The 27,297-nt window shown below is 41.7% G+C and overlaps 2 protein-coding genes across 4 annotated transcripts; one reads left to right on the forward strand and one right to left on the reverse strand.

Annotated features, from left to right (window-relative positions):
- The first annotated feature begins 327 nt into the window (after positions 1-327).
- gtf3a (general transcription factor IIIA) lies at positions 328-22,062 on the forward strand. Its single transcript, XM_033022821.1, has 9 exons — positions 328-803; positions 4,426-4,526; positions 6,637-6,733; positions 7,818-7,906; positions 8,009-8,082; positions 15,776-15,859; positions 17,272-17,501; positions 20,288-20,341; positions 21,141-22,062. Exons 1-9 carry the CDS (start codon positions 582-584, stop codon positions 21,312-21,314), a joined length of 1,125 nt encoding a protein of 374 aa, XP_032878712.1. The 5' UTR covers positions 328-581; the 3' UTR covers positions 21,315-22,062.
- On the reverse strand, positions 19,368-27,297 carry mtif3 (mitochondrial translational initiation factor 3). Of its 3 annotated transcripts, none has more exons than XM_033022824.1 (5): positions 27,021-27,297; positions 24,950-25,446; positions 23,507-23,661; positions 22,094-22,263; positions 19,368-20,321 (listed from the first exon to the last, which is right to left on the reverse strand). In XM_033022824.1, exons 1-4 carry the CDS (start codon positions 27,290-27,292, stop codon positions 22,111-22,113), a joined length of 1,077 nt encoding a protein of 358 aa, XP_032878715.1. In that variant the 5' UTR covers positions 27,293-27,297; the 3' UTR covers positions 19,368-20,321; positions 22,094-22,110. The 3 variants fall into 3 exon arrangements, with proteins under 3 accessions (XP_032878715.1, XP_032878714.1, XP_032878713.1); XM_033022823.1 differs by lacking the exon at positions 19,368-20,321 and adding an exon at positions 20,349-20,655; XM_033022822.1 differs by lacking the exon at positions 19,368-20,321 and having other exon boundaries at positions 21,960-22,263.

Raw genomic sequence — 27,297 nt, forward strand, 5'->3', positions numbered from 1 at the left:
TGAGCAAGAACGGAGCTGCGCGGTACCGAGGAGACCCGTGTGAGGGCCTCATCGTGGAAGAGAGGAACCCCGTTCCCCAAAGAACGAGCACATCTCAGATGTCCGGGTTTGGAACACCTCAGCTTGGGTGCAGATGCGGTGTAGACGGAGGAATTGGGAGTAGGGGATAGAGTCTTTGCAGGAGGCAGAGTGGGAAGGAGGTTCACTGTACCTGGGAACATGTGACAATAATAAACCTCAACCCAGGACTGACTCCATCCATCAGCAGATGCGCAGCGGCCTCCCACGCCGACTGCGCATGCACCGCCTTTCCGGCGTCCGTTGCCGCCCACGTGACGTTAACGCTGGTGCGGGACGGCCGGAGCGCGGTGACGCGACAGGGGCGAGCGACGTGAGGAGGCGCAGCCCGAGTGAGCGTGGCGGTCGTTGGTGAGCGGGTTCCAGCACCCGCGCACGCGGCCGTTGGTGAGCGGGTTCCAGCGCCCGCGCACGCGCAGTGAAGCTCGCGCCCGCGGAAGCAAATATACTAGAGGAGTTCCTCTTGGATCTTTGCGCGGAAGCGTCCACTCGGAGCCGCGAGCATGGATAATGGATCTCGCGAGAACGAGGGAGTGGCCGCCGCCGGGAGGGCAGCGGCTGGAGAGACAGAGCCGGTAGCGGCCGCCGCCGGGGAGTCGCGGCGGATTCCTGGGCTGACGCGATGCGGCTCCTCCGGCAGCCTCTTCATCTGCTCCTTCGACTGCGGGGCCACGTTTGCCAAGAACTGGCGGTTACAAGAGCACCTGCGCAGGCACACGGGGGAGGTAGGGGTGGCCATGGCTTCAAGGGATGGCGGGTGGTTTGAGGCGGTGACACAGAGGGAGTGGAGGCGGCTGAGAGCAGAGAGGCCAGGACAGAGTTGGGACCAGGGGGCTTGTACACGAGGAGCCAGTGGAGGGCAACGCTGGGACGGCGAGGAGCCTTGATATAAGTTAGAATCTGGGCGGCAAAGGATTGGGCAGACAATGTATTTTATTGGGATTTTATGTGATAGACCAACACAAAGTGGTGCATAATTGTGAAGTGGAAGGAAAATGATACATGGTTTTCAAATTTTTTTACAAATAAAAAACTGAAAAGTGTGGCGTGCAAAAGTATTCAGCCCCCTTTACTCTGATACCCCTAAATAAAATCCAGTGCAACCAATTGCCTTCAGTGGTCACCTAATTAGTAAATAGAGTCCACTTGTGTGTAATCTAATCTCAGTATAAATACAGCTGTTCTGTGAAGGCCTCAGAGGTTTGTTAGAGAACATTAGTGAACAAATAGCATCATGAAGCCCAAGGAACACACCAGACAGGTCGGGGATAAAGTTGTGGAGAAGTTTAAAGCAGGGTTATGTTATAAAAAAATATCCCAAGCTTTGAACATCTCACGGAGCACGGTTCAATCCATCATCCGAAAATGGAAAGAGTATGGCACAACTGCAAACCTACCAAGACATGGCCGTCCACCTAAACTGACAGGCCGGGCAAGGAGAGCCTTGATCAGAGAAGCAGCCAAGAGGCCCATAATAACTCTGGAGGAGCTGCAGAGATCCACAGCTCAGGTGGGAGAATCTGTCTACAGGACAACTATTAGTCGTGCACTCCACAAATCGGGCCTTTATGGAAGAGTGGCAAGAAGAAAGCCATTGTTGAAAAAAAGCCATAAGCAGTCCCGTTTGCAGTTTGCCACAAGCCATGTGGGGGACACAGCAAACATGTGGAGGAAGGTGCTCTAGTCAGATGAGACCAAAATTGAAGTTTTTGGCCTAAATGCAAAACGCTATATGTGGCGGAAAACTAATACTGCACATCACCCTGAACACACCATCCCCACTGTGAAACATGGTGGTGGCAGCATCATGCTGTGGGGATGCTTTTCTTCAGCCAGGACAGGGAAACTAGTCAGAGTTGATGGGAAGATGGATGGAGCCAAATACAGGGCAATCTTGAAAGAAAACCTGTTAGAGTCTGCAAAAGACGAGACTGGGGCAGAGGTTCACCTTCCAGCAGGACAACGACCCTAAACATACAGCCAGAGCTACAATGGAATGGTTTAGATCAAAGCATATTCATGTGTTAGAATGGCCCAGTCAAAGTCCAGACCTAAATCCAATTGAGAATCTCTGGCAAGACTTGAAAATTGCTGTTCACAGACGCTCTCCATCCAGTCTGACTGAACTTGAGCTATTTTGCAAAGAAGAATGGGCAAAAATTTCACTCTAGATGTGCAAAGCTGGTAGAGACATACCCCAAAAGACTTGCAGCGAAAGGTGGTTCTACAAAGTATTGACTAAGGGGGGCTGAATACTTTTGCACGCCACACTTTTCAGTTTTTTATTTGTAAAATAATTTGAAAACCATGTATCATTTTCCTTCCACTTCACAATTATGCACCACTTTGTGTTGGTCTATCACATAAAATCCCAATAAAATACATTTACGTTTGTGGTTGTAACGTGACAAAATGTGGAAAAGTTCAAGGGGTATGAATACTTTTGCAAGCCACTGTAGTTAATTGAAGGTGACGTCACAGGTAGATGGGGTGGTCAAAAAGGCTTTTGACACATTGACCTTCATCAGTCAAGAGTATTGAGTGTAGAAGTTGGGAAGCTTAGAAGATTGAGGTCCGAAAGGTTTAAAGAATCTGGCTGAGCCTGGGACAGATTAGGGTTAGGATCACTGAGTAGGAAATGTATTTTGTTTCACTGCCTGAAAATAAATCTTCATCATCTTGTTTAATCAGTGACATTTTAGCTCTCCACTACTGGATAAGTCTGACAACACTGGCTTAGAAAGGCCATGAGAGGTGGTGGTAAACTAATATTTGGTTGTTGATGTCCATGGTGCATTTTTTAGATTTTCAGTGTAGTATACAGATACTTTGTACAAAATACAGAAGAATTAGATGGAGGAGAAGGCAATTTGTCCCTCATGAATATGCTCCTACATTTATCGATATGATAGTTGATCTACGGTAGCCCCATTCTTTTGTATTATTCCTATATCTTTTTATTCCCTCGATATCCAGAAATTTAGCAATCTCTCCTTTGAAAGAAGTTGATGACTGAACACCTTCACCTCCCTTAGTCGAGAGTTTGTTCGCTTGTGTGTCAGACGACGTTCTGCCATCGCTTTGCCACAGCCAGTGCCACATCTGTGTTACAAAGAGTGAAGTAACATCTCATCTTGCCCTAAATGCAATCCAAGACTGAGTCTCTAGATTTTGAATATCTTGGCTGCCTCCTTGCATCAAATCTGTTGAATCTTCAATGATGTTAACGCTATGTTCTCTAGAGAATAGAGGCTAGTAGATGCACTCGTGCCTCAAGCAACAAACCTGCCATTCTACCAAACATCATAAATTTATAAAAGAAAATCATGCTCATCTAATCTGACTAATTAGCTTTTACATTAGGCTTTAGAGATACAGTGAGAAAAAAAGGCCATTAGGCCTACCGAGTCCGCGCCAACCAACAATCACTCCGTACATTAGTGCTATCTTACACACTAGCGATAATTCACATTTACAGAAGCCAATTAACCTTTGGTATGTGGGAAGAAACCGGAGCACCCGGACAAACCCCACGCGGTCATAGGGAGAATGTACAATCTCCATACAGATAGCACCTGTGGTCAGGATCGAACCCAGGTCTCTGGTGCTGTAAGGCGGCAACTCTACAACTGTGCCACCCATTAATAAGATTGATCTTATTAATTAGCAGTGCAGGTTCAAGCGGCCATTGTGTATTGTGTATTCCTTATGTTCAACACTTGTGAATAGCAGGGCTGCAAGTAGCGCTCATGAATAGCTGTTACTGCTGAACGACAATGTAAGGGAATATGATAGAAATGTGTGAGGTGTAGATTTATGGATAAGGCAGTGGGAATACATGATAGAAGCTTGAAAGCTATGTTAAGTAGCTAGGAGTAGGGAGGATACAAAAAGTAATGCAAATGGCTGTTCAAGATAATGACGCAGTCATAAACATGCATTTTAAGATGATGCTAGAGTACAGAAGTCTAGAACAGATATGGCAGAAGATCTCTAAAAGTAAGATCGGGTAAAGAATGGTTAAAAGCAGTTGTGTACCAGAATTCTCAAGTGTGACCTTTAAGGTAACTTTGGCAGCAATACAAGTGAGGGGAAAACAACAAGAATAGAAGAGAATAAATGTTTCACTGGAAATTTGGATGTTAAAGATAAAGTTAATTAAGGTTGTGATTGAACAGCAGAAGTAAAAGTCACTGTAACAGAAGTAAAAGGACAGACAAAACAGTTGAGAATGAAAGAGCTGTTGTACATGAAGAGTCCTTCAGTTAAAGCTTTTTTACTTTAGCCTGCAGTTTGCAAATGGAACTAGTAGTAAAACAAGTAAATTTATGCTTTCTTTCCCTCCAGAAACCATTCTCATGTGAACATGAAGGTTGTAATAAACGCTATGCTAGAAAAGGTCACCTTACAAGACACATTCAGATTCATGGAGGAGAAAAAACATTCAGGTCAGTTTGCATGTTGAAGTGATTTATATAGATGTTTCTTTAGAGTTATTAGACACAAAAAGCTGTAGTTAATCAGCAGGACAGGCAGCATCTCTGGAGAGAAGGAATGGGTGACGTTTCGGGTCGAGTCCTTTTTTCAGACTACTACTGAAGAAGGTTCTCGACCCGAAACGTCACCCATTCCTTCTCTCCAGAGATGCTGCCTGTGCTGCTAAGTTACTCCAGCTTATTGTGTCTATCTTCGGTTTAAACCAGCATCTGCAGTTCCTTTCTACACATTTCTTTAGAGTTGTTACAGTTTAAAAATATCAAAATTTGAATACTTTGTGGTTTTATTAAAATTCACACAAAGCCTTGCACAGATTTTTGTAACTTTTTGGCAATAGTACAATAGAATTTGGGAATACGTAATTTCTGTAAAGGGTGCCCTCTGCATTTTTCTTGCCCTTGTCTTGTTTGTCTCTTGCACTGCTGCCCCAAACTTGCCATGCATGAGTTTGTGCGATTTTGGCTTTGTAAAGAGCATATTGACTGGTTGCATCATGGCCTGGTTCGGCAACTGGAACGTCCAGGAGCGGAAAATACTGCAAAAAGTTGTGAACACTGCCCAGTCGATCACCGGCTCTGGTCTCCCCACCATCGAAGGGATTTATCCGAGTCGCTGCCTCAAAAAGGCAGCCAGTATCATCAGAGATCCACACCATCCTGGCCACACACTCATTTCACCACTGCCATCGGGAAGAAGGTGCAGGAGCCTGAAAACTGTAACGTCCAGGCTCAGGAAAAGCTTCTTCTCTACAGCCATCAGGCTATTAAACAATACAACCTCAAATAAGCTCTGAACTACAATAAGCTATTATTATTGCACTACGATTGTTTGTTTTTTGTATGTGTGTATATGTGTACATTCACAAGTACACTGAACCTTTTTTCTCTTGTTTATCATATTGTTTACAGAGTATTATGTTTGCATATTCTGTTGCGCTGCAGCAAGTAATAATCTAATTGTTCCATCTGGGACATATGACGATAAAACGCTCTTGGCTCTTGACCCTGTTTTGTGTTGCAAGTTTTTTAGCATATCACTTCAGAACATTCTGATTTGAGCAATTAATATGAATATCTGAGTGATTATTTTGGTTTACTCAAACTGCTATTTTGATTACATATTAGACCTAAATTCTTTAGTATTTTCCCTTATTTCCATTATTTTTATTTACATTCATGAGATTGGATACTGCTACAAGGCAGTATATGTTGTCCATCCCTGATAGGCCTTTAAATGGTGATCAGTTGTGAACCATTGTAATGTGTATTGTGTGCAGTAAATTGTAATTTTAATACAATTGAGCAGATTCCTGGGCATTTTGAAGACAGTTGAGAGTAATCCATGTTGCTGTGTGCCTAGAATTGCACCAGGTATAAACATTTACAAATGCATTGAAGTATTTTTTTGTTGTAATTTTAGACTACTTAACATTTGCACATGCTTATTTTTTCAATCAACCAAATTAATTCAGTAAATAGATCTACTTGCCATTCTCACTGTTAGTGATTGTGGGCAGATTTGCCAGCCTAAATGATGAGGAATCTGAGAAAGTTCGCACTGTTTCATGGCAATGAGAAGTCCACTTTTGCAGGTGTCCCTGGGCCAACACTTACTTAGAACAATATCGCACATCTGTCTTTGGTTGGGAATCTAATTTCTCCCAATTATCTACTTCAAAGTTGGCAGGAATGGAAAGGGATACAGAAAAATAAATGTGTAGGGTCCTTGCCATGTATATTTATGCCCAATATTGTTGACTGTGTTGCATTGCAGACATTTTTATCAAAGTGTTCTCAAGTGATTTGAGTTTTTCATTTAATACTGGGACAGTGCACGAATTTTACAGCAGAAAATCTACTCTAATCTAGGATATGAGAGATGACAATTTTTCAAAAGACTTTTAATTGTGGTGCGAGAGCACAAAATAGAGGAAGGATTTATGAAGAAGATCCCAGTCTTCAGAATTGCAACAGCTGAAAATGTTACCACCTTTGGTGGAGTGGAGTTTAAATTTTGCAGCACTTAAAATAATGTTGTCCTCTAACAATTCATGTCTTGCAGGTGTACAAACGAAATATGTAATCAAACATTTACGACAAAAGACAACTTAAAGAAGCACCTTTTAAGAAAGCATGACATTGTTGAAAAGCCTTATTTGGTAATTAACCTTCTACCCTAACTATTCCCTAAACTGCAAAATTAACAACAAGTGTATTCAAGTAGAACTCCTGAATAGACCATTCCAAAACTGGTGGAGAATGTCTTGTGTACTGAATTAGTCTGTTAGCAAATGGTGACATATTGTTGCAAGAGTAATAAATATCTGGTATTGAAGTTCGTACAATCAATTTTCACAAAGCAGCTTTTTTTTTTGACAATCACTGTCATCTTTTTCTGAAACTGAGGAAATGTACTTTGGCCATTTGGCTATCTTGTTTGTTATGTATGAGATCAAACTCAAGTTTGGCAGGCTGGTTTACTTTATGAGTGAACAAAGATAGAATGGAAAAATTAAGCTTCTGCTTCTGGCATCACTTGGGCCTACACAAGATGCATCACTATTAGTGGCTAGTGGTGATTAAGAATGAATATCCTGCAAAATATTTCTCTGGTCAAGGAAGTTATTATATATTTTATTATCATGTATTATCCTTTTATTATCATGTATTTTGTTGTATTTCATTTAATTAATTGTCTGGTTCAAGCTAACAGTTTAACTGAATATAACAGGAGATCCTAAACCAAACCGGATGAGCTAAATGAACCAACTATCTTTTTGTTTACATAGTTTCTAATTCCCTCCATTGCATGCTCTTGCCTTGTTTCTTTTTGAAGATTTTGTAAAGATACTATACCTATTTGTGTAGCTTCAGTTTTAATGACTGAATCCTTCCACATATAATATGAAATGACAACCTAGCCAGTTAATTGTACAAATTAATGGATAACTGTTGGGCAGAACACTGGGTAAAGGCCATTAATGGTTCACATTTTTGTGAGCATTTTGAAGAAAGAGCCATGGGCAATGCAACTTATGCCAGAGTACTGCAAATTTGGTACAGGTTTTGTAATAAAGTGGAGTAGGAATTGAATTCATTATATTTTTTAAATCATGAAAATTGCAATGTCAAGCTAACAGTGAAATATAAATTAGAGTAAGATTTCATGGTTTTCACACAGAATGACATATTTGCTTTCATAAGAGCAAATGATTGATTACAAATCTGTATTTGGTCATGCAGTGTGACTTTGAAGGATGTGGTAGATCGTTCAAGAAACATCAACAACTCAAAATCCATCAATACGACCACACACAAGTACCAGCATTCAAGTAGGTATTAAGCTTTGATTTATTTTCATTTTAATTAAACATACTGACTTATTTGTGTTGCTAGATGACTTATTAAAAATACTGACTTATTTGTGTTGCTAGATGCAATTATGAAGGGTGTGACAAACGTTTTTGTTTTCCGAGCCGGTTGAAACAACATGAAAAGGTGCATGCAGGTATGTCCTTTCTTCCAAAATTTCTTCAAATCACTCAATTTTCCTTTAAATTGTTTCCTCAACTAATTGTAATATAGTGATGCAAAACGCTCCTGACGTGCAAGGTGGCTGATCACAAAGACATCAAATATTTTTATGTATTGCTCGTTATGATTGGAATTATTCAGTACCTCATGGTACAATTGTGTAAAGGTCTGAAAGACTTGCACAATAGATTGGTCCACGTTTGTTTTTCTCTATCATAATCCTTGCTCATTCCCACAAAATACTTGTGAAGGATTGTTTGTTCTTTAAAATACAATGCTGCCAGAAGCAAGCAGAAATGCAGGCAGGTGGGGGCATTTAATGGTTTAATGTCTGTCCATAATTTAGATTACCTCTAAACATATCCCATCATCATGACGTTATCAGTGACAGGCTAGAGGAATTGTTAAGACAAGTCAAAAGTGTTTTATTGTCATATGTCCCAGATAGGACAATGAAATTCTTACTTGCTGCAGCACAACAGAACATATAAACATAGTACACAATGGGAGAAAAAAAGTTCAGTGTGTGTATATATACACATTCACACATAGTCAATAAATAAACAAATATAGTGCAATAATAATAATAATAGTCTGTTATAGTTCAGAGCTTATTTGCTGTCGTGTTTAATAGCCTGATGGCTGTAGGGAAGAAGCTGTTCCTGAACCTGGTCGTTAGTTTTCAGGCTCCTGTACCTTCTTCCCGATGGCAACGGTGAAGTGAGTGTGTAGCCAGGATGGTGTGGGTCTTTGATGATGTTGGCAGCCTTTTTGAGACAGCAACTTCGATATGTCCCTTCGATGGTGGGGAGATCAGAGCCGGTGATGGACTGGACAGTGGTCACAACATTTTGCAGTCTTTTCCGCTCCTGGATGTTCAAGTTACCGAACCAAGCCATGATGCAGCCAGTTAGTATGCTCTCTACTGTGCACCTGTAGAAGTTCAAGAGGATCCTCCTTGATATACCAACTCTCCGTCATCTTCTCAGGAAGTAGAGGTGCTGATATGCCTTCTTTATGATTGCATGAGTCCAGGAAAGAGCTTCGGAAATATGCATGCCCAGGAATTTAAAGTTTTTGACCCACCATCGTACCATTGATATAAACAGGGTTATAGAAACATAGAAACATAGAAAATAGGTGCAGGAGTAGGCCATTCGGCCCTTCGAGCCTGCACCGCCATTCAATATGATCACGGCTGATCATCCAACTCAGTATCCCGTACCTGCCTTCTCTCCATACCCCCTGATCCCTTTAGCCACAAGGGCCACATCTAACTCTCTCTTAAATATAGCCAATGAACTGGCCTCAACTACCTTCTGCGGGAGAGAATTCCACAGATTCACCACTCTCTGTGTGAAAAAAGTTTTCCTCATCTTGGTCCTAAAAGATTTCCCCTTTATCCTTAAACTGTGACCCCTTGTTCTGGACTTCCCCAACATCGGGAACAATCTTCCTGCATCTAGCCTGTCCAACCCCTTAAGAATTTTGTACGTTTCTATAAGATCCCCCCTCAATCTTCTAAATTCTAGCGAGTACAAACCGAGTCTATCCAGTCTTTCTTCATATGAAAGTCCTGACATCCCAGGAATCAGTCTGGTGAACCTTCTCTGTACTCCCTCTATGGCAAGAATGTCTTTCCTCAGATTGGGGTCCTCATCCTTCCCCTTCCAAAATCCACAATCAGTCCCTTGGTTTTACTGGAGCCAGGTTGTTGGGCTGGCACCATTTGGTCAATCGGTCGATCTCACTAATATACTCTCATTCATCACCATCTGTAATTCATTCAACAACAGTGGTGCCGTTGGCGAACTTGATGATGGAGTTCGCCCTGTCCGGCTACACAGCCATGAGTATAGAATGTGTAGAACAGGGGGCTGAGCACGCAGCCTTGAGGTGCTCCCGTACTGATTGTTACTGAGGATGAGGTATTTCCGCCAATTCGGACACTGGTCTGTGAATGAGGAGGTCGAGGATCCAATTGCAGAGGGATGTGTAGAGGGCCAGTTCCGTGAGCTTGATAACCAGCTTGGATGGGATGATGGCATTGAATGCCGAGCTGTAGTCTATAAACAATTGTATTCACTTTAATAAAGATTGACTCTGGGCTCGTACGGTCCTTGAAAGCCGTTTTTAAAGGCCTTGAAAGTCCTTGCATTTATCAATGGTCCTTAAGTCTTTGAAAATTCACTTTTTGTGATAAAAGTATTAATTCATGCAGAGTAAAGTGGTATTTTTTTCATTGTTTATAATGCGTATCTATACATAACTAAAACTCTGATCTTGTGCTCTTCCGGTTTGTGGGGTTTTTCTATTTGCGCAAAACGGTACGCGATAGCGCTACGATTTTTCGCCAGTTAACTCGCTGTTCTCCTGTTCTGCGAGTTCAACAAGTTTCATTCCGATCGATGATATATTGTAAAATTTATTAAGGTTTAAAAATCGTAAAAATCACGCATGCGCAGATTGCTGTCAGTCGCCGCCACCCAGATTGGTCTCCCCTGTCACTCAGGAAGGGGCGTCGCCGGGACAGTGGACGCAGCCACAATGAATGGCCGCGGCTGCAATGAATGGCCGCGTCCTCTGTCCTTCACCGGCGGCGCCTGGCGTTGCACGGTCATAGCCAGTTGGCCGGAAGCAGCTGGAGGGGATGGCCACAGCCGCTGCGGCCCGGCTTCCCCGCAGCTTGCACAGAGGGAAAGGAGGGACAATCTCGAGATCCTGGGAGGCGAGGAGGGAAAGCGGGGGTTGAGGGAGATGCAGGGGTGGGAAAGGAGGGAGTGGGGGAGATGGGGGGGGGGGGAGATAGAGGGATAGGAGGGGGATGGGAGGGGAGGGGAGAGGAGTTGTGGAGGGTGACTGAGGGTAGGGGAACGGAAAGGGAGGGAGAGGTGGGGGAGCGGAGGAGTAGAGGGGGAGGGGGTGCTGGTGGATGAGGGGAAATGAGCCATGCCTGTGCAGTTGGAGGCTATGGGTGAGTGGTGGAATATTGCGTTGGGGAACGGGTGAGTGGTGGAATATTGCGTTGGGGAACGGGTTCTGTTGGGGGACCAGGCCTCCCATGTGACGGACCCAACGGGTCCCACTTAGTCTAGTTTTTATTAAAAGTCGGGAAACATTGTTACATATGTTTGCTAACGATATTCCCTGTAGGAGGGAGGGAAGGAGCACTAGGACCCAGCAGAAGATGTTCCCTGTAGGAGGGAGGAGAGGAGCATTAGAACCCAGCAGAGTCAGACCACGTGCTGTCTGCATTTGTGAGATTATGGGCCTGGTGCTCGGGTGACGGGTCTGGCCCGCTGGTGGCCGGTGGAGAGTGAATGTGTGGGAGTGTGTGGATAAGTGTGTGTGGGGGAGTGTCTGGGTATGTGTGGGAGTATGTATGGGAATGGGTGGGTGTGTGGGTATGAGTGTGGGAGTGTGTGTGTGGGTGACTGTGTGGGTATGTGTGAGAGTGAGTGCAACCGTGCAATATTTAGTCAAATTAAGTATTACATGTTTTATTGTATTAGTTATACACTGGGATGCAGTGATAGGCTATAATCTTGTTGACCCTCTTGGGAGACCAGCTTGCCTCCACAAGCAAAACCTGAAACGACGACCCTGCTTGACATCTTCGACACCTAAAACATTAGCACTGCAACTCTGGATAGTGCGGGAACTTGCATGTCAGTTTGCCGTAGGCTATCAAGTTGGGGATTTCAATTAAATTTTGAAATAAAAAAAGCAGTTCCACCCTTCCCATTAATGTGGTTGCATAAAACTTTATGATTTTGTTGGTTAACCTTGATTGATGGCTACATGTTTTGTTTTGAATTTCTTCCATTTGTTTTACTTATGTTTCATTTTTGAGTTCATTAAATTTATAAAACTGACATTTTGTTTTTCCTATGGCCCGCAAAAATGTGCCAAATATATAATGTGGCCCTCATGCTGAAAGGTTTGGAAGTATGGTATAATTAAAAAAATTACAGTATAAATTAAGGGTAAACAAGCAAGGAAATGGTGTAATTTCAAGGTACAATTATCAAACATTTTCTGTCCCCTTTTACCCCCGCCAGGGACGTTGCCCCCTGGGCCCCCATCTCTCTTCCTCTATTTTTCAGATTTTTCCTGTCTCATGCCTGATTACTACAGAAGTCAGTGCGACGGGTCTGTAGTCATTAAGACCAGCAATCCTTGTCTTTTTGGGTACAGGAACAATAGTGGAGACTTTGAAGCAGGCAGGGACAGTACTGGTTTGCAGGGACTGGTTGAAAAGCAAAGTTTTCCATTATCATGGTTTCAGAATGAACAACTAAGAGATGAGAAAATGGACCATCAGTGCTCTATTGAAGTACGAATATAGATAAGTTAACCATCTTGCACTACTTTAATGCAGGGATGAGTAATGTAGATGACCTTAGCCTAGATTAGTACATGGGACTATGTTGTAGCTCTTATAGAAACTTGGTTAAAGGCAAGACTGACAGCCCAATGTTCTATGTCTTGAGTGTTTCTGATGTGATAGGGAGGAATGTGTGAGAAGTGAGGGAGTTACATTGCTGATTGGGGAGAATGTCACAGCTGCACTTGAATATCCTTGAGGCTCATTCAGTGAGGTAACATCATTTGAATTCAGGAATAATAAATATTCATTCACTATGATTTGTTACACACAGAGTTGATGTGGACAAGCTTTTTCCTTTGAGAATAGGGAAGATTCAAACAAGAGGACATGACTTCAGAATTAAGGGACAGAAGTTTAGGGGTAACATGAGGGGGAACTTCTTTACTCAGAGAGTGGTAGCGGTGTGGAATGAGCTTCCAGTGGAAGTGGTGGAGGCAGGTTCGTTGGTATCATTTAAAAATAAATTGGATAGGCATATGGATGAGAAGGGAATGGAGGGTTATGGTATGAATGCAGGCAGGTAGGACTAAGGGAATAAAAGTTGTTCGGCACGGATTTGTAGGGCCGAGATGGCCTGTTTCCGTGCTGTAATTGTTATATGGTTATATGATGGGATTAAACTATACGCCTCCCCATACCTAGTGGCATCCAGAGGAACAGATTTGCAAATAAATTGTGGTACGGTGTGAAAACAACACTTTAACTGTAATAGGTAATTTTAATGTCCCCCAATGTTGACTAGACCTGGGGGTTTGCATGGGGCAGAATTTTGACCTTTGATAGGTTTTCTGGAAACAATATATATAAGTGTGTTCTTAATCTTGTACTGGGGAATGAGCCTGGCCAAGTGATCAAAGTTTCAGTGGGGGAACATTTTGGGAACAGTTATTATAAGGTTTTGAGGGAGTTATAGTTAAGGGTAAGGCCGGTCCTTGGGTTAAATTGCTGAACTGGGGAAGGCTAATTATTACAGTATTAGGCAGGAACTTGGGAGAGCGGATTGGGAGCGGCCCCTTGTGGGTAAATCCACATCTGACATGTGAGTGAAAGGGGGAACTGCAGATGCTGGTTAAACTGAAGACAAATACAAAAAGCTGGAGTAACTCAGTGGGTCAGACAACAACTCTGGAGAAAAGGAATTGGTGATGTTTCGGGTCGAGATCCCTGAAACGTCACCTATTCCTTTTCTCCAGAGATGCTGACTGACCTCCTGAGTTACTCCAGGCTTTTGTGTTTTTTTCTGATAGGTGCGTGTCTTTTAAAGGGCAGATGAGCTCTGACACAACCTGTTTCTGTGAGGATGAAAGTATACGATCCTTGGATGGAGAGAGGTTGTAAGGTTAGTCAGAAAGAAAAGAGGAGCATGCAATGTTTACAAAGCTGTAATTGAACAAGGCCCTTGAGGGCTACAAAGGAAGTAGGAAATAATTTAAATGTGGGACTAGGAGGGATAAAAGAGATAATTAAATATCCTTGGTATGTAGGATCTAGATGATGTCAAGGCATTTTATTAATTTATTAAAAATATGCAGGGAGCTGGTGAAGGGGTAAGCCCAATTGTGGACAAAGAGTGAATTTATGTATGGAGCCAGAGGAAGTGGGCAAGGTCCTTAATGAGTACTTCACAATAGTATTCACCAAAGAGGAGGAAGATGGCGGGTGATATTAGGGAGGGGCATGTTGATTTTGGCCGTGTTGATATTAAGGAGGTGGTGTTGGGTCGCTTAAAAAATACTTTGGATGTTAAGATTTTCTTTGCTATTTTGAAACTTTTTAACTGGTGCTCTTTCATTTTAAAAACAGTACATAGGTTCTATTTCGTTTGATTAAAAAGGTAAATGTGATCAGCAACTAACCAGCTAAACTTGATTAAGGTTAAATATTTTGTTACTGGCAACAGTTTATTTGGTTTTTTGCATGATCTGATATTGATCCAGCATGTCAAAATGTTGATTTAAAATCACAAATTTTATGGTTTGTCATATGCTGAAAGCCCACCTTCTCCGTCGGCACACTGAGCACAGACAAGAATTGTTTTTCTCTGATTAAGTCAGCATTGATTGTAAAGCTAGAAACTGTTATACAGGTGCACAACCTTTTATCCGAAAGCCTTGGGACCAGACACTTGTCGGATTTCGGATGGAAGATTTTTAGCGTAGATTAGGTAGGTAGCGCGGGCGGCTTGAAAAGTCTGGAGCGGCTGCCTCCTCCCCGGAGAATCATTGTAAATCATTGCTTAAATGTTAGTCAGTTAGTTTGGAGGGATTTTATGTGGGGGGGGGGGGGTGAAGGGGGAAACTTTAATTCTTAGTCCCCTACCTGGTCGGAGAGGCGGGGAGCGGGCAATGCCTTACCGGGTCGCCGTGCAGTAAGCTCCAGAGCGCTGTGGCCGCCGACTCCCAACATCGCGGAGCTGGGGGCTCCGTCCGGCCGTGGGCGGCGCCGGTTGGAGCTCCGACCCCGGCAACTCTACCCCTGGCTGCGCGGCGCTCCAAATCCAGCGCCGCCCGCGGCCGGACGCCCGCAGCCCCAGCCTCGCGATGTGTGTCGTCGGCGTCGCAGCGCTGAGATACCAGCGGGGAGCGGGCAATGCCTTACCGGGTCGCCGTGCGGTAAGCTCTGGAGCGCTGTGGCCGCCGACACACAACATGTCGGCAGCCACAGCGGTGCTGGGGCTGTGGGCGTCCGGCCGCGGGCCGCGCTGGATTTGGAGCACCGCGCAGCCAGGGGTAGAGTTGCCGGGGTCGGAGCTACAACCGGCGCCGCCCGCGGCCGGTCGCCCGCAGCCCCCAGCTGGGAGTTGGCGGCCACAGCGCTCCGGAGCTTACTGCACGGCGACCCGGTAAGGCATTGCCCGCTCCCCGCCTCTCCGACCAGGTAGGGGACTAAGAATTAAAGTTTCCCCCATCACCCCTTCACATAAAAGCCCTCCAAACTAACTGACTAACATTTAAGCAATGATTTACAGATGTTTAAGTGTCTCCCCGGTCTCCGGGGAGGAGGCAGCCGCTACAGTAGTACAGACCTGGGTTGACCGTGGGTCGTTTCGGGTCAAGTTTGGCGCCAAACGCGAGCTTTGGTGTGCAGACGACATCCTGGAAAAAATGGCCGGTTCTCGGAGTTTTTCGGTTTCCGGAACGCCGGATAAAAGGTTGTGCACCTGTACCACAAACTAATGAAAAATGTAAAATTGAATTTGAAGGAAATGTTGACCTAAGCACTTCTTTGAACTCTTGAAGTTTTAACAATGAACTGAAACGTTATTTCATTCATGCAGGTTACATGTGCAAAGTAGAATGCTGTTCATATATTGGAAAAACCTGGACAGAGTTAGTTAGTCACAAGCGGAAGGAACACAAAGGTAAGCACAGAAATGAGTATCAGCTCTTAGTAGCCTTCAATAAATGGGAGGCAAATGCATATTGTATAATTCTGTTTTATATTATAAACTGCACTGCATCTTATTTAATAAAAGTAGGGAATAAAGTTGATTCTGTGTTAATACGATTTGGAATAATCCTTTGATTTTTTTGGGGGGTATTTAATAACCTCTCCATCTAGAGTAAATTAACTGCAATGAATTGTCGAGGAATAATGAAATATGCATTTGAAATATTGGGTCTACTATTGGGTAATACCTGTTACAACATAGATAGAAATTTTTCATGGAAATGGACAGTCATCTAGCTGGTTGTGCCACACTCGCTTATTTTTGGATTTTTTGTACATTGAAATTATTCAATGGAAAGTATTTGATTTTCTTTTTTTTTTTTTAAAGAGTTTGATATTTTCTTCTCAACCCCCAAATCTCTTTCAAAGTTATCTTTCCTGTAAAATGAATACATAATGATCATGTTACTTCCATTTATCTAATGAAGAAAATACAACTTTTTAATTTTAAGTTGGATTGTGCCTCTACCTTCATTTCGACTCTTCAATAATAATGAATGAATGCCATCTGTATTACTTCAGTTTATCTGACTGTACAATGAATGCTGCCTGATCTGCTGGGCATTTCCTACATCTCTGCATTTCACAGGTTTTGTTGGATGTTCTTTGTGTGTTCTTTTGCTCATTTACTATAATTAATTTGTCAACCACATGGCGTCATTAACAACTTATTACCATAAGAACCGGGCCTCGCCCTGGTGTTGGGTCGCTTATTCCTTTTGCTCTACCATCTCTCCTGCAACCTGCTTTTCCTTGCCTGGTTTTGATAAAGATTTTGACCTTAAAATGTATCTGTCCACAGATACTGTCTGACCTGTTGAGTTTCAGCATTTTCTGTAATTTTAGATTTCCAGCGTTGAAGGACAAAAGTGCTGGAGTAACAGTGGGTCAGGCAGCATCTCTGGAGAACGGATAGGTAACGTTTAATTTCAGACTGAAGAAGACTCCCAACCCAAAACGTCACCTATCCATGTCGTCCAGAGATGCCGCTATTACTTTGTGTCCTTTTGTGTAAACTGGCATCTGCAGTTCCTTATTTCTACATTGAAGTTTCTTTGGATTATTCATTGCAAAATCGTAGAAGTTGTTATTGGAAAGATATTAATTTTAAAATTTAAGGGATAAAAGTGTCTGCCATTTCAGAACTTGGGGATTGTGGATTAGTTCAATCATTTGAGAAGTTATTATGCTATGATCTTATTCATATTTGGATTACATTTCGCTCACTAGAATAATTCGTGTGAAATGTGTAATGGGAAGTTGACAATTGGATGTGATAAGAATGTAAATTTTGTATTGATTTGATTTTGTTTTGTTATATAGAAGTCTTTGTTTGCAGTGAGTGCAGTAAGAAATTTAAACGGAACGACAATCTTCAAGCACATCTTAAAATTCATGGTCAAGAGAGGGAGGTCTTTCGGTGTCCCAGAAATGGCTGTGAGAGAACTTATACCACATCATTCAATCTGCAAAGCCATATTCTTTCTTTTCATGAGCAACAGCAAAACTTTATTTGTAACCATCCTGACTGTAGGAAAGCTTTTTCAATGAAAGTAAGTTCTTTAAAATTCTAAATTTAAATAAGTTGTAGTTTTGCAGCATAGGAACAAGCCTTTTACCCCACCACATCCATGCTGACTTTTTGCCTATCTGCCACCTGAATCCTAATACTTTACGAATCTATACTGATGTCTTAGCTGTTCACATGCCTGTCTAAACATGGGTGAAATGTAGTGATTGTATCTATCTGATTCTACCACTTCTAGCAGTTCTGGATATCAACCTTTTTTTTTTTGATACTCCTACCATGTAAAAAAACAATAATTGTTGATATGCAGAACAATGTCCCTTTTACCTCAGATCAACCCATGGTGTCTTTCACTCTGGGGGAAACAAAACGTAAGTTCTCTATTGCAGCCATCTTTAGCTTTTGTTTGTTTTGTGGGCTAGTTCCCTTCAGTTTTCTCTTCAGCATATACAAGGCATGCTCAATTGGGTTCAGATTAGGTGATTGATTGAATTGGATTCAATTTATTGTCATTGCACTTTTCAGTGCAACGAAATGGTTTAGCCTGCAGTCATAACATAGAATAAATAACAAGACAAACACTCGACACAGTTTAAAGTCCCAAAGTCATTGTCTCTTCCCTCCTTGCTCTCCCTCTGCGCTGAGGCAATCCAGGCCTCCAATGTTGTGACCCCGCCGGGTGATGGTGAGCAAGTCCCGCGGCTGAATCCGTGCTCCGCAAACGGGCCGGTTCAAACTCCGCGGTCCGGGGCGGTCGAAGCTCTTGGCCATTCAAGAATTTACCATTTTTTAGCTTTGAAAAACTACTTTGTTGCTTTAGCAGTTGTTTAGAATCATTGTCTTACTGTAGAATGAACCGCCGGCCAATGAGTTTTGAGGTATTTGTTTGAACTTGAGCAGAAAGGATGTGTCTTTACACTTCAGAATTCATTATGCTACTACCATCAGCAATTGTATCAACAATGAAGATAAGTGAGCCAGTACCTTCAGCAGCCATACATGCCGAGGCCATACCACCCCCACCACCGTGTTTCACAGATGAGGTGGTATGCTTTGGATCTTGGGCAGTTCCTTCTCTCCTCCATACTTTGCTCTTGGCATCACTCTGATATAAGTTAATCTTCATCTCATCTGTCCACAAGACCTTTTTCCAGAACTGGTTGCTCTTTTAAGTACGTCTTGGTAAACTGTAATCTGGCCATCCTATTTTTGCGGCTAACCAATGGTTTGCCTCTTGCAGTGTAGCCTCTTTACTTCTGTTCATGAAGTCTTCTGCGGGCAGTGGTCATTGACAAATGGACACCTGACTCCTGAAGAGTGTTTCTGATCTGTTGGACAGATGTTGGATGATTTTTCTTTATTATAGAGAGAATTCTTGTCTTCAGCTGTGGAGGTCTTCCTTGGCCTGCCAGTCCCTTTGCGATTAGTAAGATCAACAGTGCTCTCTTTCTTCTTAATGTTGTTACAAACAGTTGAATTTGTTAAGTCTAAGGTTTGGCTGATGTCTCTAACAGTATTATTCTTGTTTCTCAGTCTCATAATGGCTTATTTGACGTGCATTGGCACACCTTTGGTCCTCATGTTGATAAAAAGCAATAAAAGTTTCCAAAGGTGGTGGAAAGACTAAGTGCTGAGAGCTCTTATATCTGCATTAAGGAGGCAATTAAACATACCTGAGCAATAACAGCTGTGAAGCCATGTGTCCCAAACATTATGGTGCCCTGAAATGGGGGGACTATGTATAAGCACAGCTGTAATTCTACATGGTGAAAACAGAATGTATAAAAATGGCCTTTATTAAAATCTGACAATGTGCACTTTAACCACATGTGATTTTTATTACAAATCTTAAATAGTAGAGTACAGAGGCAAATTAATAAACGATGGGTCTTTGTCCCAAACATTATGGAGGGCACTGTAGATAATAAACAAAGTTACTTTTCTTTGCTCTCAGTTTTTTTAAATTCTCTCCTATACCTATATTTCTCAAGAGACTTGCTTGATTCCAGTTGACACGACTTGCCATGTGCATCCATTTAAAAAAAAATTCTGATCAAACGTTCAATATCCATTTGGCCCTAATTTAGTTTAGTTTAGAGATACTGTGCGGAAACAGGCCCTTCCGCCCACTGAGTCTGCACTGACCAGCGATCCCCACATATTAACACTACCCTGCACACATTAGATACTTTTTTGTATGCATTTATACCAAACCCATTAACGTACAAATCTGTACGTCTTTGGAGTGTGGGAAGAAACCGAAGATCTCGGAGAAAACCCATGCAGGTCATGGGAGGAACGTACAAACTCCATACAGACAAGCACCTTAATCGGGATCAAACCCGGGTCTCTGGCGGTGTAAGGCAGTAGCCACCGTGCCGCCTTAATCATAAGATCTTGGTGACACTTTTCAAATAACATCTAATTGCTAGATGTAGTGTTACTCACAAGCATCTGCTTCCAATTTACTTTCTGCCAGTGTGTCTCTTACTGTTCCCAAAGTGTTCCCCCACTAACAATTCTACTACCTGCCCAGTTTCATTTCCTCAGAATTTAAGTACAGTTGAATTTAAGTACAGCACACCAAAAATGACCACATAGAAACTTAACTTTTGGTGTGAATGTTACCTTATTAATTAATTCTCATTTAAAAATTTGCTGTAAATTCTAGAAGGCTATAAGTGTTGGCTAATTTATATATGTATTGGTTTATGAACACTTTATGGATTAAATCTCTTTTGAATGGCATGCATGCTTTGACTAAACCGATAATGTAAGATGGTTAAAATATTACCACTTTTTTTCTTGCAGCAAAGTTTGGACCGCCATTCTGTTATACATGACCCTAAAAAACAGAAATTAAAGGTACATATTGTAGTTTACATTTTTATTTAGCAGTGTGCTTTACGAATATATGGGGACTAAAGAGTAACTATATTCAAATAAGTAATTAAACTTTGGTACAAATGATGGTCTATTCATTCTTGTAACTGCAAGTTTAGTTTAGAGATACATTGTGGAAGATAATGTGATAATGAATTTTTTCATCACTGCACATCTTAATAAAAGAGAGATTTAATGCTTCTGTGATTGTGAAAGAACCATCCACGAGACTTGAATATCTTGAAATTTTCAGTGCTTTAACTTTTACAGGACAATAAAGTTTTGTCTTGCGACAACTGAAACACAAACAGTTGGCCACTTGTTAATTTCCACAATGTTTTAAACTGTCATCAGAATTGTCTGGCTAATCAAAATGTCCTTCAGCAGATAGCAGTTTCGTATTCCTCAAATGCAAAATTATTTCCTTGTGCATTTTAGTTGAGGTCTTAATGCTAAGACTTTATTATCCAACCTACAGAAACTTTGTCCCTGTTGCCATTTCCATTTGTACGAACACTAGTTTTCCTGAGTTTAATTCAGCTTTGTGAGCCAAAATCAAAGGTTTTAACACACATAATAATCCACCAGTGTCGTGAGAAGTGTGTAACCAGTAAAATCTCAGAGCAGAAAATGTTCACTGCTCAACTTCTGGGAGTCCCAGTTATCATCTTTTAAAACAAGTAAAAATTGTGTTTGTATTTGGCACATGAAGCACAAAAGCGGCAACAGTCTGAGAAGAAAGCGTTTAGTTTTATTACAATTTGCATTTTGTTTCCTACAGGGAAAACGGCCTCGTCCGAAACGTTCTCTTGCCTCGCGCCTTGCTGGATACCTTCCTCCCAGGAAACAGCAGTCCGCTGCAGCCGTGACTAATTTATCTGAAATGCTTGAAAACGCCAAGATGTCAGAATTAAAGAAGAAAACTGAGCTGCTGGAGCCTGTCGTAGCTAATTAATTATTACTGTTGAGGAAACCTTGAACTTTAAAAGTTTGTCATATTGATGTGTAAACAATAACTGAAACCTTGGATGGCTTTTCAATGCTATACAGGTGATTTGGAGATTTGAGCCTATCTTTTAAATACTTAATAGCAATAAGTAGTATTCTCCATGTAATTAATTCCTAATTTCATTTATTTCAACTGAGTTGTTTGGCAAAAGTTCTGCTATTAAACACAAGGAAGAACTCAGTGGGTCAGACAGCTTCTGTGGAGGGAAACAGCAGATGACCTTTAGTGTTGTGACCCTTCTTCAGACTCGGACATTGTCTGAAGAAAGATCCTGACCCCCAAAAATCGTCTGTTCATTTCCCTCCACAGATGCTGCCTGACCTGCTGAGTTCCACCAGCAGTCTCTTTTGTGCGCAAGATTCCAGCATGTGCAGTCTCCATTGTACTGCCCTTGTACATTTCAGCTTTTATGTCAAATAGCCCCTCTTCCTGGTTCAACAATCTTTGCAACTTTTTTCCTCTTCCATTTAATTGCAACTTTCTTTCAGTTGCATCACTGCTATTTAACTGCAGGACATGACCAAAGTTGCCTTAATTCATGTTTTGAGCCAGTCTGATCATTTCTCAGTCAACTGACACATAGCCAAGAAGAAATATATTACATTGTTTTTTCTTTAATCATTGATCTGTAATGTGAAGGATTTTTAAAAGCTATGTACAAAAACATAATTAAAATGAAACTGCTCTTTGGAAATAGTTTTCGTCAAAGTTTCTGACCATTGCACCTTTTAGGCAGTCTGATTCAGCCTTCACTTTGATTCAATTTCTTCATTTCTTTTTCAGACAGATGCCGCAGAACACACATAACTGCTTTCCCTTCTTTAATGATCTTTGGTCTCAACATGAAGGTAGCTTTATCTGGCATGGACTGAACAACTTGATCCAGCAATGATTCCTTTAAGAGATTAAAACATTAAAGTTAGAAACATTGTTCAGAGTATAAACAGTAGCTGTGTTGCATGCTGTTGAAACTAGATGAATTAAGACTTTAGGGATACAGTGCAGAAATAGGCTCTTCAGCCCGAGTCTGTGCCGACGTGCGATCACCCTGTACACTAGCACTATCTTAACCTATATACTAGGAACAATTTACAGAAGCCAATTAATCTGAAAACCTGTACGACGTTGGAATGAGGGGGGAAACCGGAGCACCCACGTGCTCACGGAGAACGTACAAACACTGTACGAACAGCACCCCAGTCATGATCGAACCTGGGTCTCTGGTCTTGCAAGGCAGCAACTCTGCTGCTGCACTACTGCCACTGAACTTAATGAAAAATGTTGAATTAATTAAAAACTTGAAGGAAGGCCTTTGAAGGATTCTAACTTTACACTGCACAGTTAATTCCTCTTATAGGCAGCTAAATGTTTCCAAACTGCTTTTTTGTATATTATAAATTTGATTTCCCCCCCCCCATAATTTAGTAATCCTATGAAAACTTGCAAAATACTCATCTGAGAAGAAATTCTCATTTGAACGTTAAATTTCCAAGTGGAAATGTTCTGCTTTCAACATTTTAAAAACTGGAGATTCTTTCTTCATTAAATAAGTGTCAAGGTAGCAGATTAAATGCAGATTTTGCTGTTGTGGTTATCAAACCCTTTGCCATGTCAGAGCATTATATTGGGTGCAAAATATTTTCATGGATTAAATTGAGTAATGTTGAGATTGGTATATAATGTGCAATTTGTACACAAGATCATTGTAAAAATCAATAGATTTTGTTTTAAACATTATCATTCTCTAAAAGCAAGCATGTTCAAATAACAATCTTTCAAATTTAATAAATTGTCTTGAGACCAATGTTGATATCATACACCTATCAAGTAAAGTCTATCTTGGCATCTGAATACATTTCAAACAAATATGTGTACTTTGTTGATTGCGTCACTTTTGTTATTTTGATCAACAATCTACAAAGCTGTATAAAATTAAGGTTGCAATTGGATTTAATACCCATTTTCTGTTCTCCAATGTTTCAAACAGTAGGTTGCAACTAATTAAGAAAATCTTCCAAGTACAAGGATGGGAGTCAAAATACTTTGATCTCAGATCATCTTTCATTTAGTAGCTTCATGGTCAAGAGCAGCATAATAGATTGAACCAAAAACATTTTGTTCATCACATGCAGTCTTACCATTTCCTCTACTTTATCTGTAGCAGCTCCTTTTCGAACAGTAATCCGAACATGGTGATGCTTTTCAACCCACTGCTGGATATGTTTAATTTTTGTTTGTAGGTCATGCTTTGCAATATCAGCTGAGAAAGTCTGTTCCTTTATTTGGAAAGCTCCTGTGTTAAAAAAAAAAGGGGGGGGGGGGGGGAAATCCAACTATTTAATGTTTAATAACATGTGGTCTAGGTGGCCAAAGCACGTTCAAAACCTGTAAATTCTTTGTGCTAGATAGACCCAGTCTGAAGATTGACCCAGTCTGAAAAAGCCTGAAACGTCACCCATCCTTTTTCTCCAGAGATGCTGTCTGACCCGCTGAGTAATTTCAGCACTTTGTCTATCTTTGGTATAAACCAGCATCTGCAGTCCCTTCCTACACAATCCTACGTGCTAGTTTGAAGCACACAGGAGGGGACACTGAATGTTCACAGTGGGGTAGGTACCCATGACGTCCCTTTCTTTTGATAAACCTGCATAGCTTTTAATTTCAGCATCTTGTTACTTGTATATCAGATTTCCTGCAGCTAGTATTTTGCTTTCTATGTTCATCTATTTTTGTTCAAAAAGTCAACCATAACAGTAGGTTTGTCTTTTTGTTTTGAATTATATTGGGTCCACAATTAATTATGGTTTTTAAAGATTTTCCCAATAAAGAGATGCTTCTATATTCTGCCCACTGGATGGCAATGGAGAGATTCTGAGCATCAATGTGACCTGCAAACAAACTGCTTATAATTTGTTTTACTTTTAGCATCGAGGTACCTGAACATTGAGACGGGATGCATCCCTGCCTGGTCCGGCAACTCGAATGCCCAAGAACGAATATGATTGCAAAATGTGGTGACCATTGCCCAGTTCATCACGGGCACAGACCTCCCCATCATCAAAGGGATCTACAAGTCTCTGCCTCATAACAGGCAGCCAGCATCATCAGAGACCCACACCACCCTTAGCACAAACTAATTTCATTCCTGCCATTGGGAAGAAAGTATAGGAGCCTGAAAACTAATGTCCAGGTTATTTCTTATAACCATCAGGCTATTAAAACATAACAACTACAGTATATATACTGCTGTATATACACTACGGTATACTGCTGCACTTTTGTTATGGGGTTTACAGAGTACTATGTTTACATATCTGTTGTGCTGCTACAAGTAAGAATTTCATTGCTCCGTTTAGGAAATTTGAAAATAAAACACACTTGACATAAATTATATGTTGAAAAGAATTGTCCACACATCAAACAAAGACACTGGAGTTTTGTAGTGATTCTAATTAACATTAGTGCAACGAAAGAATCGCAAACCCCAGAAATGGATGGTTCTACTTTTATAACAAAAGTATATTCAGAGTTTTTTTTTACAAGAATTTGAAATCTTATGAGAAACAATGACACCCACTTACCAGTTTTGAGTTTGGCCTTCTGTTTTTCTCTGAGTTTCATTTGTTCCTCGTGAATCTGTTTTCCTGTCATTAGCTTGTACACTGGAGGATCTGCATTTTCGTTGAGAGGCACAATTTTGATGCCACGCTCATCCATCATGCGAATAACGTCGGCCCTGTGCTGATTCCCCAGATTTTCTCCATTTTCATCTATTATGTGAATGATGCGATGACGAATTTTTCTACCAATGCTTCCTATTGCTCTCCGTGCTCTTGGGTCTGTTTTGATCTTGTGCTGCACTGTCTCAGGCTCATCCTCGCCAGTTGTAAAGGTTTTTAGAGGCGGCATCCTACAGGCCTGTTGCCAGTAGGGAATGATACAGCTGGATGGGTGAATCTTCATCACAGTCCTTGACAATAAACTATGAAAATATCTTGCATTCCCATTGCAAACATACCAGCCAGCTTTAGTTTGCAGTGTCTTGAAAGCAATTTTCCATGCGTAACTTGCAGCCATCCTAAAAGACAATACAGTAGAGACAAGCTGATGGGTTTTATGCCACTTTGGCTGTAGTGATTTTTAGTATTGTTACTGTCAAGTTCCAACTTGAATTGATTCACTTGAAAGGAAACAACCATGCTTTTTGGTGAAACAGGAATAAGGAACGAGCTCCAGCTTAGGAAGCTGTATTAATAAATTCATATTAATAAGCTGTAAGAGCAGAATTGGGCCATTTTGCCCTTCGAGTCTGCCATTCAATCAAGGCTGATTACTTTCCCTCTCAACCTTGTTCTCCTGCCTTTTCCCCCATATTCACCCATACTAATCAAGAATCTGTCAATCAGATTTACAAATAACCAAGGACGGCCTCCATAGCTGTCTGGCAATGAATTCTATAGATTCACCACCCTCTGACAAATAAATGACTCCTCGTCTCCTTTTTTAGAGGTATGTTTCTAATATGGAATTATAGAAATGTATTAGACTAACAAGTAGTCTGTTTAACCCCTACTCTTTGTTCTTGGATCCTTTTTTGCTACAATAATCCAGAATTAATGTCTTTTTGAAAGTTTTTATACAATTATTCCTAGACAACTGACTGAACCTCAATTTCATGCTCATAATGAGACAAAATGCTGGAGTAACTCAGCGGGTTAAGCAGCATCTCTGGAGAGAAGGAATAGGTAGTTTTGGGTCGAGACCCTTCTTCAGACTTAGTCAGGGGAGAGGGAGACTAGAGATATGGAAGGGTAAGGTGTTAAAACAACAGATCAAAACAGACGATCAAGGAAATGTAGAATGGTTTATTGTTAACTGAGTGGAAGGTAAGAACTAGGCATAAAATCAGTAAAATTAATCAGGAGGACGGTGAAACTAGTTGGAGAACTAAGGTGGGGAGGGACGGAGATAGGGAAAAGAAGGGTTACTTGAAGTTAGAGAAATCAATATTCATACTGCTGGATTGCATATACATAGAACAGTATAGCATGGGAAAAGGCCCTTCAGCCCACAAGAATGAACATGATGAGAAAATGACATTAATCTCATCTGCCTGCACATAATCCATACCCCTCCATTCCTTGCATATCCATGTGCCTATCCAAAAGCCTCCTAAACGCCCTCATATATGCCTCAATCACCATCCCTGGCATCATGTTCCAGGCACCCACCACCCTCTGTGTAAAAAAACTTGCCCTGCATATCTTTAAAAAAAGGTTGACTGTTTACCCTAACTATGCCTCTCATAAAGGATCTCCCCTCAGCCTGCAATGTTCATGAAACATTTTATTACATTTTTAAATAACGCGTGCACGACTAAAAATGGGGATTTTTTTTTTAACGATTTATCGTTAAAAAAGCATCAGGTAAGGATTTAAAGTGAGAACAAATGTTAAAAGTGACTGGGTCAGGGAAGGAGGGTCTCACGCTGATGGGCTGTTCTCCAGTGCTGGGGTTTGAGGGGGTCGCAGCCCGGCTGCAGCTCACTCGCGGTTCCGGCTGCGGCCGAGCGAGCGCCAGCCGACCCGGCCTGGCCCCTACTCTGGGCCCGAGGCTTCGGCCCAGGCCCCGGGCCTCACGTACTGCACTCACCCGCTACCCGAGTCTCTTCTCCGCAGCTTCAATCCCCACTCCCGGGGGGACGGTGAAATCTGCCAGAAACACAGCTGTCTAAGGCAACTGTCCCTGAGCCAGCGAGAGACGGAGAGGGGAGGAGGAGATGGAGGAGGTGCACAGTCTGGCAATGCCCAATGAATGTGAAAGACGCAAAGGGCAGCTTCCAGGTGAAATAAAACATTCTGCACAGACGAGGTGGCCCAGGTAAGTATAATAACAGCATTTAAAATACACTTGGGCAGGTACATGGATA

Source organism: Amblyraja radiata, chromosome 6 (genome assembly GCF_010909765.2).
Source record: "Amblyraja radiata isolate CabotCenter1 chromosome 6, sAmbRad1.1.pri, whole genome shotgun sequence".
In the NCBI taxonomy this organism is placed as follows: Eukaryota; Metazoa; Chordata; class Chondrichthyes; order Rajiformes; family Rajidae; genus Amblyraja; species Amblyraja radiata.

Bases quoted from the DNA above. Each gene is read 5' to 3' on its own strand.
- mtif3 (XM_033022824.1), bottom strand. From the start codon at position 27,292: ATGTACCTGCCCAAGTGTATTTTAAATGCTGTTATTATACTTACCTGG. The intron at 25,447-27,020 runs GTGAGTGCAGTA...ATTGTCTTTTAG, and splicing joins AGAAGAGACTCGGGTAGCGG to GATGGCTGCAAGTTACGCAT. The intron at 22,264-23,506 runs GTAAGACTGCAT...AATCTCTTAAAG, and splicing joins CAGATAAAGTAGAGGAAATG to GAATCATTGCTGGATCAAGT.
- gtf3a (XM_033022821.1), top strand. From the start codon at position 582: ATGGATAATGGATCTCGCGAGAACGAGGGAGTGGCCGCCGCCGGGAGG. The intron at 7,907-8,008 runs GTAGGTATTAAG...TTGTGTTGCTAG, and splicing joins ACACAAGTACCAGCATTCAA to ATGCAATTATGAAGGGTGTG. The intron at 17,502-20,287 runs GTAAGTTCTTTA...TTTTTCTTGCAG, and splicing joins GGAAAGCTTTTTCAATGAAA to CAAAGTTTGGACCGCCATTC.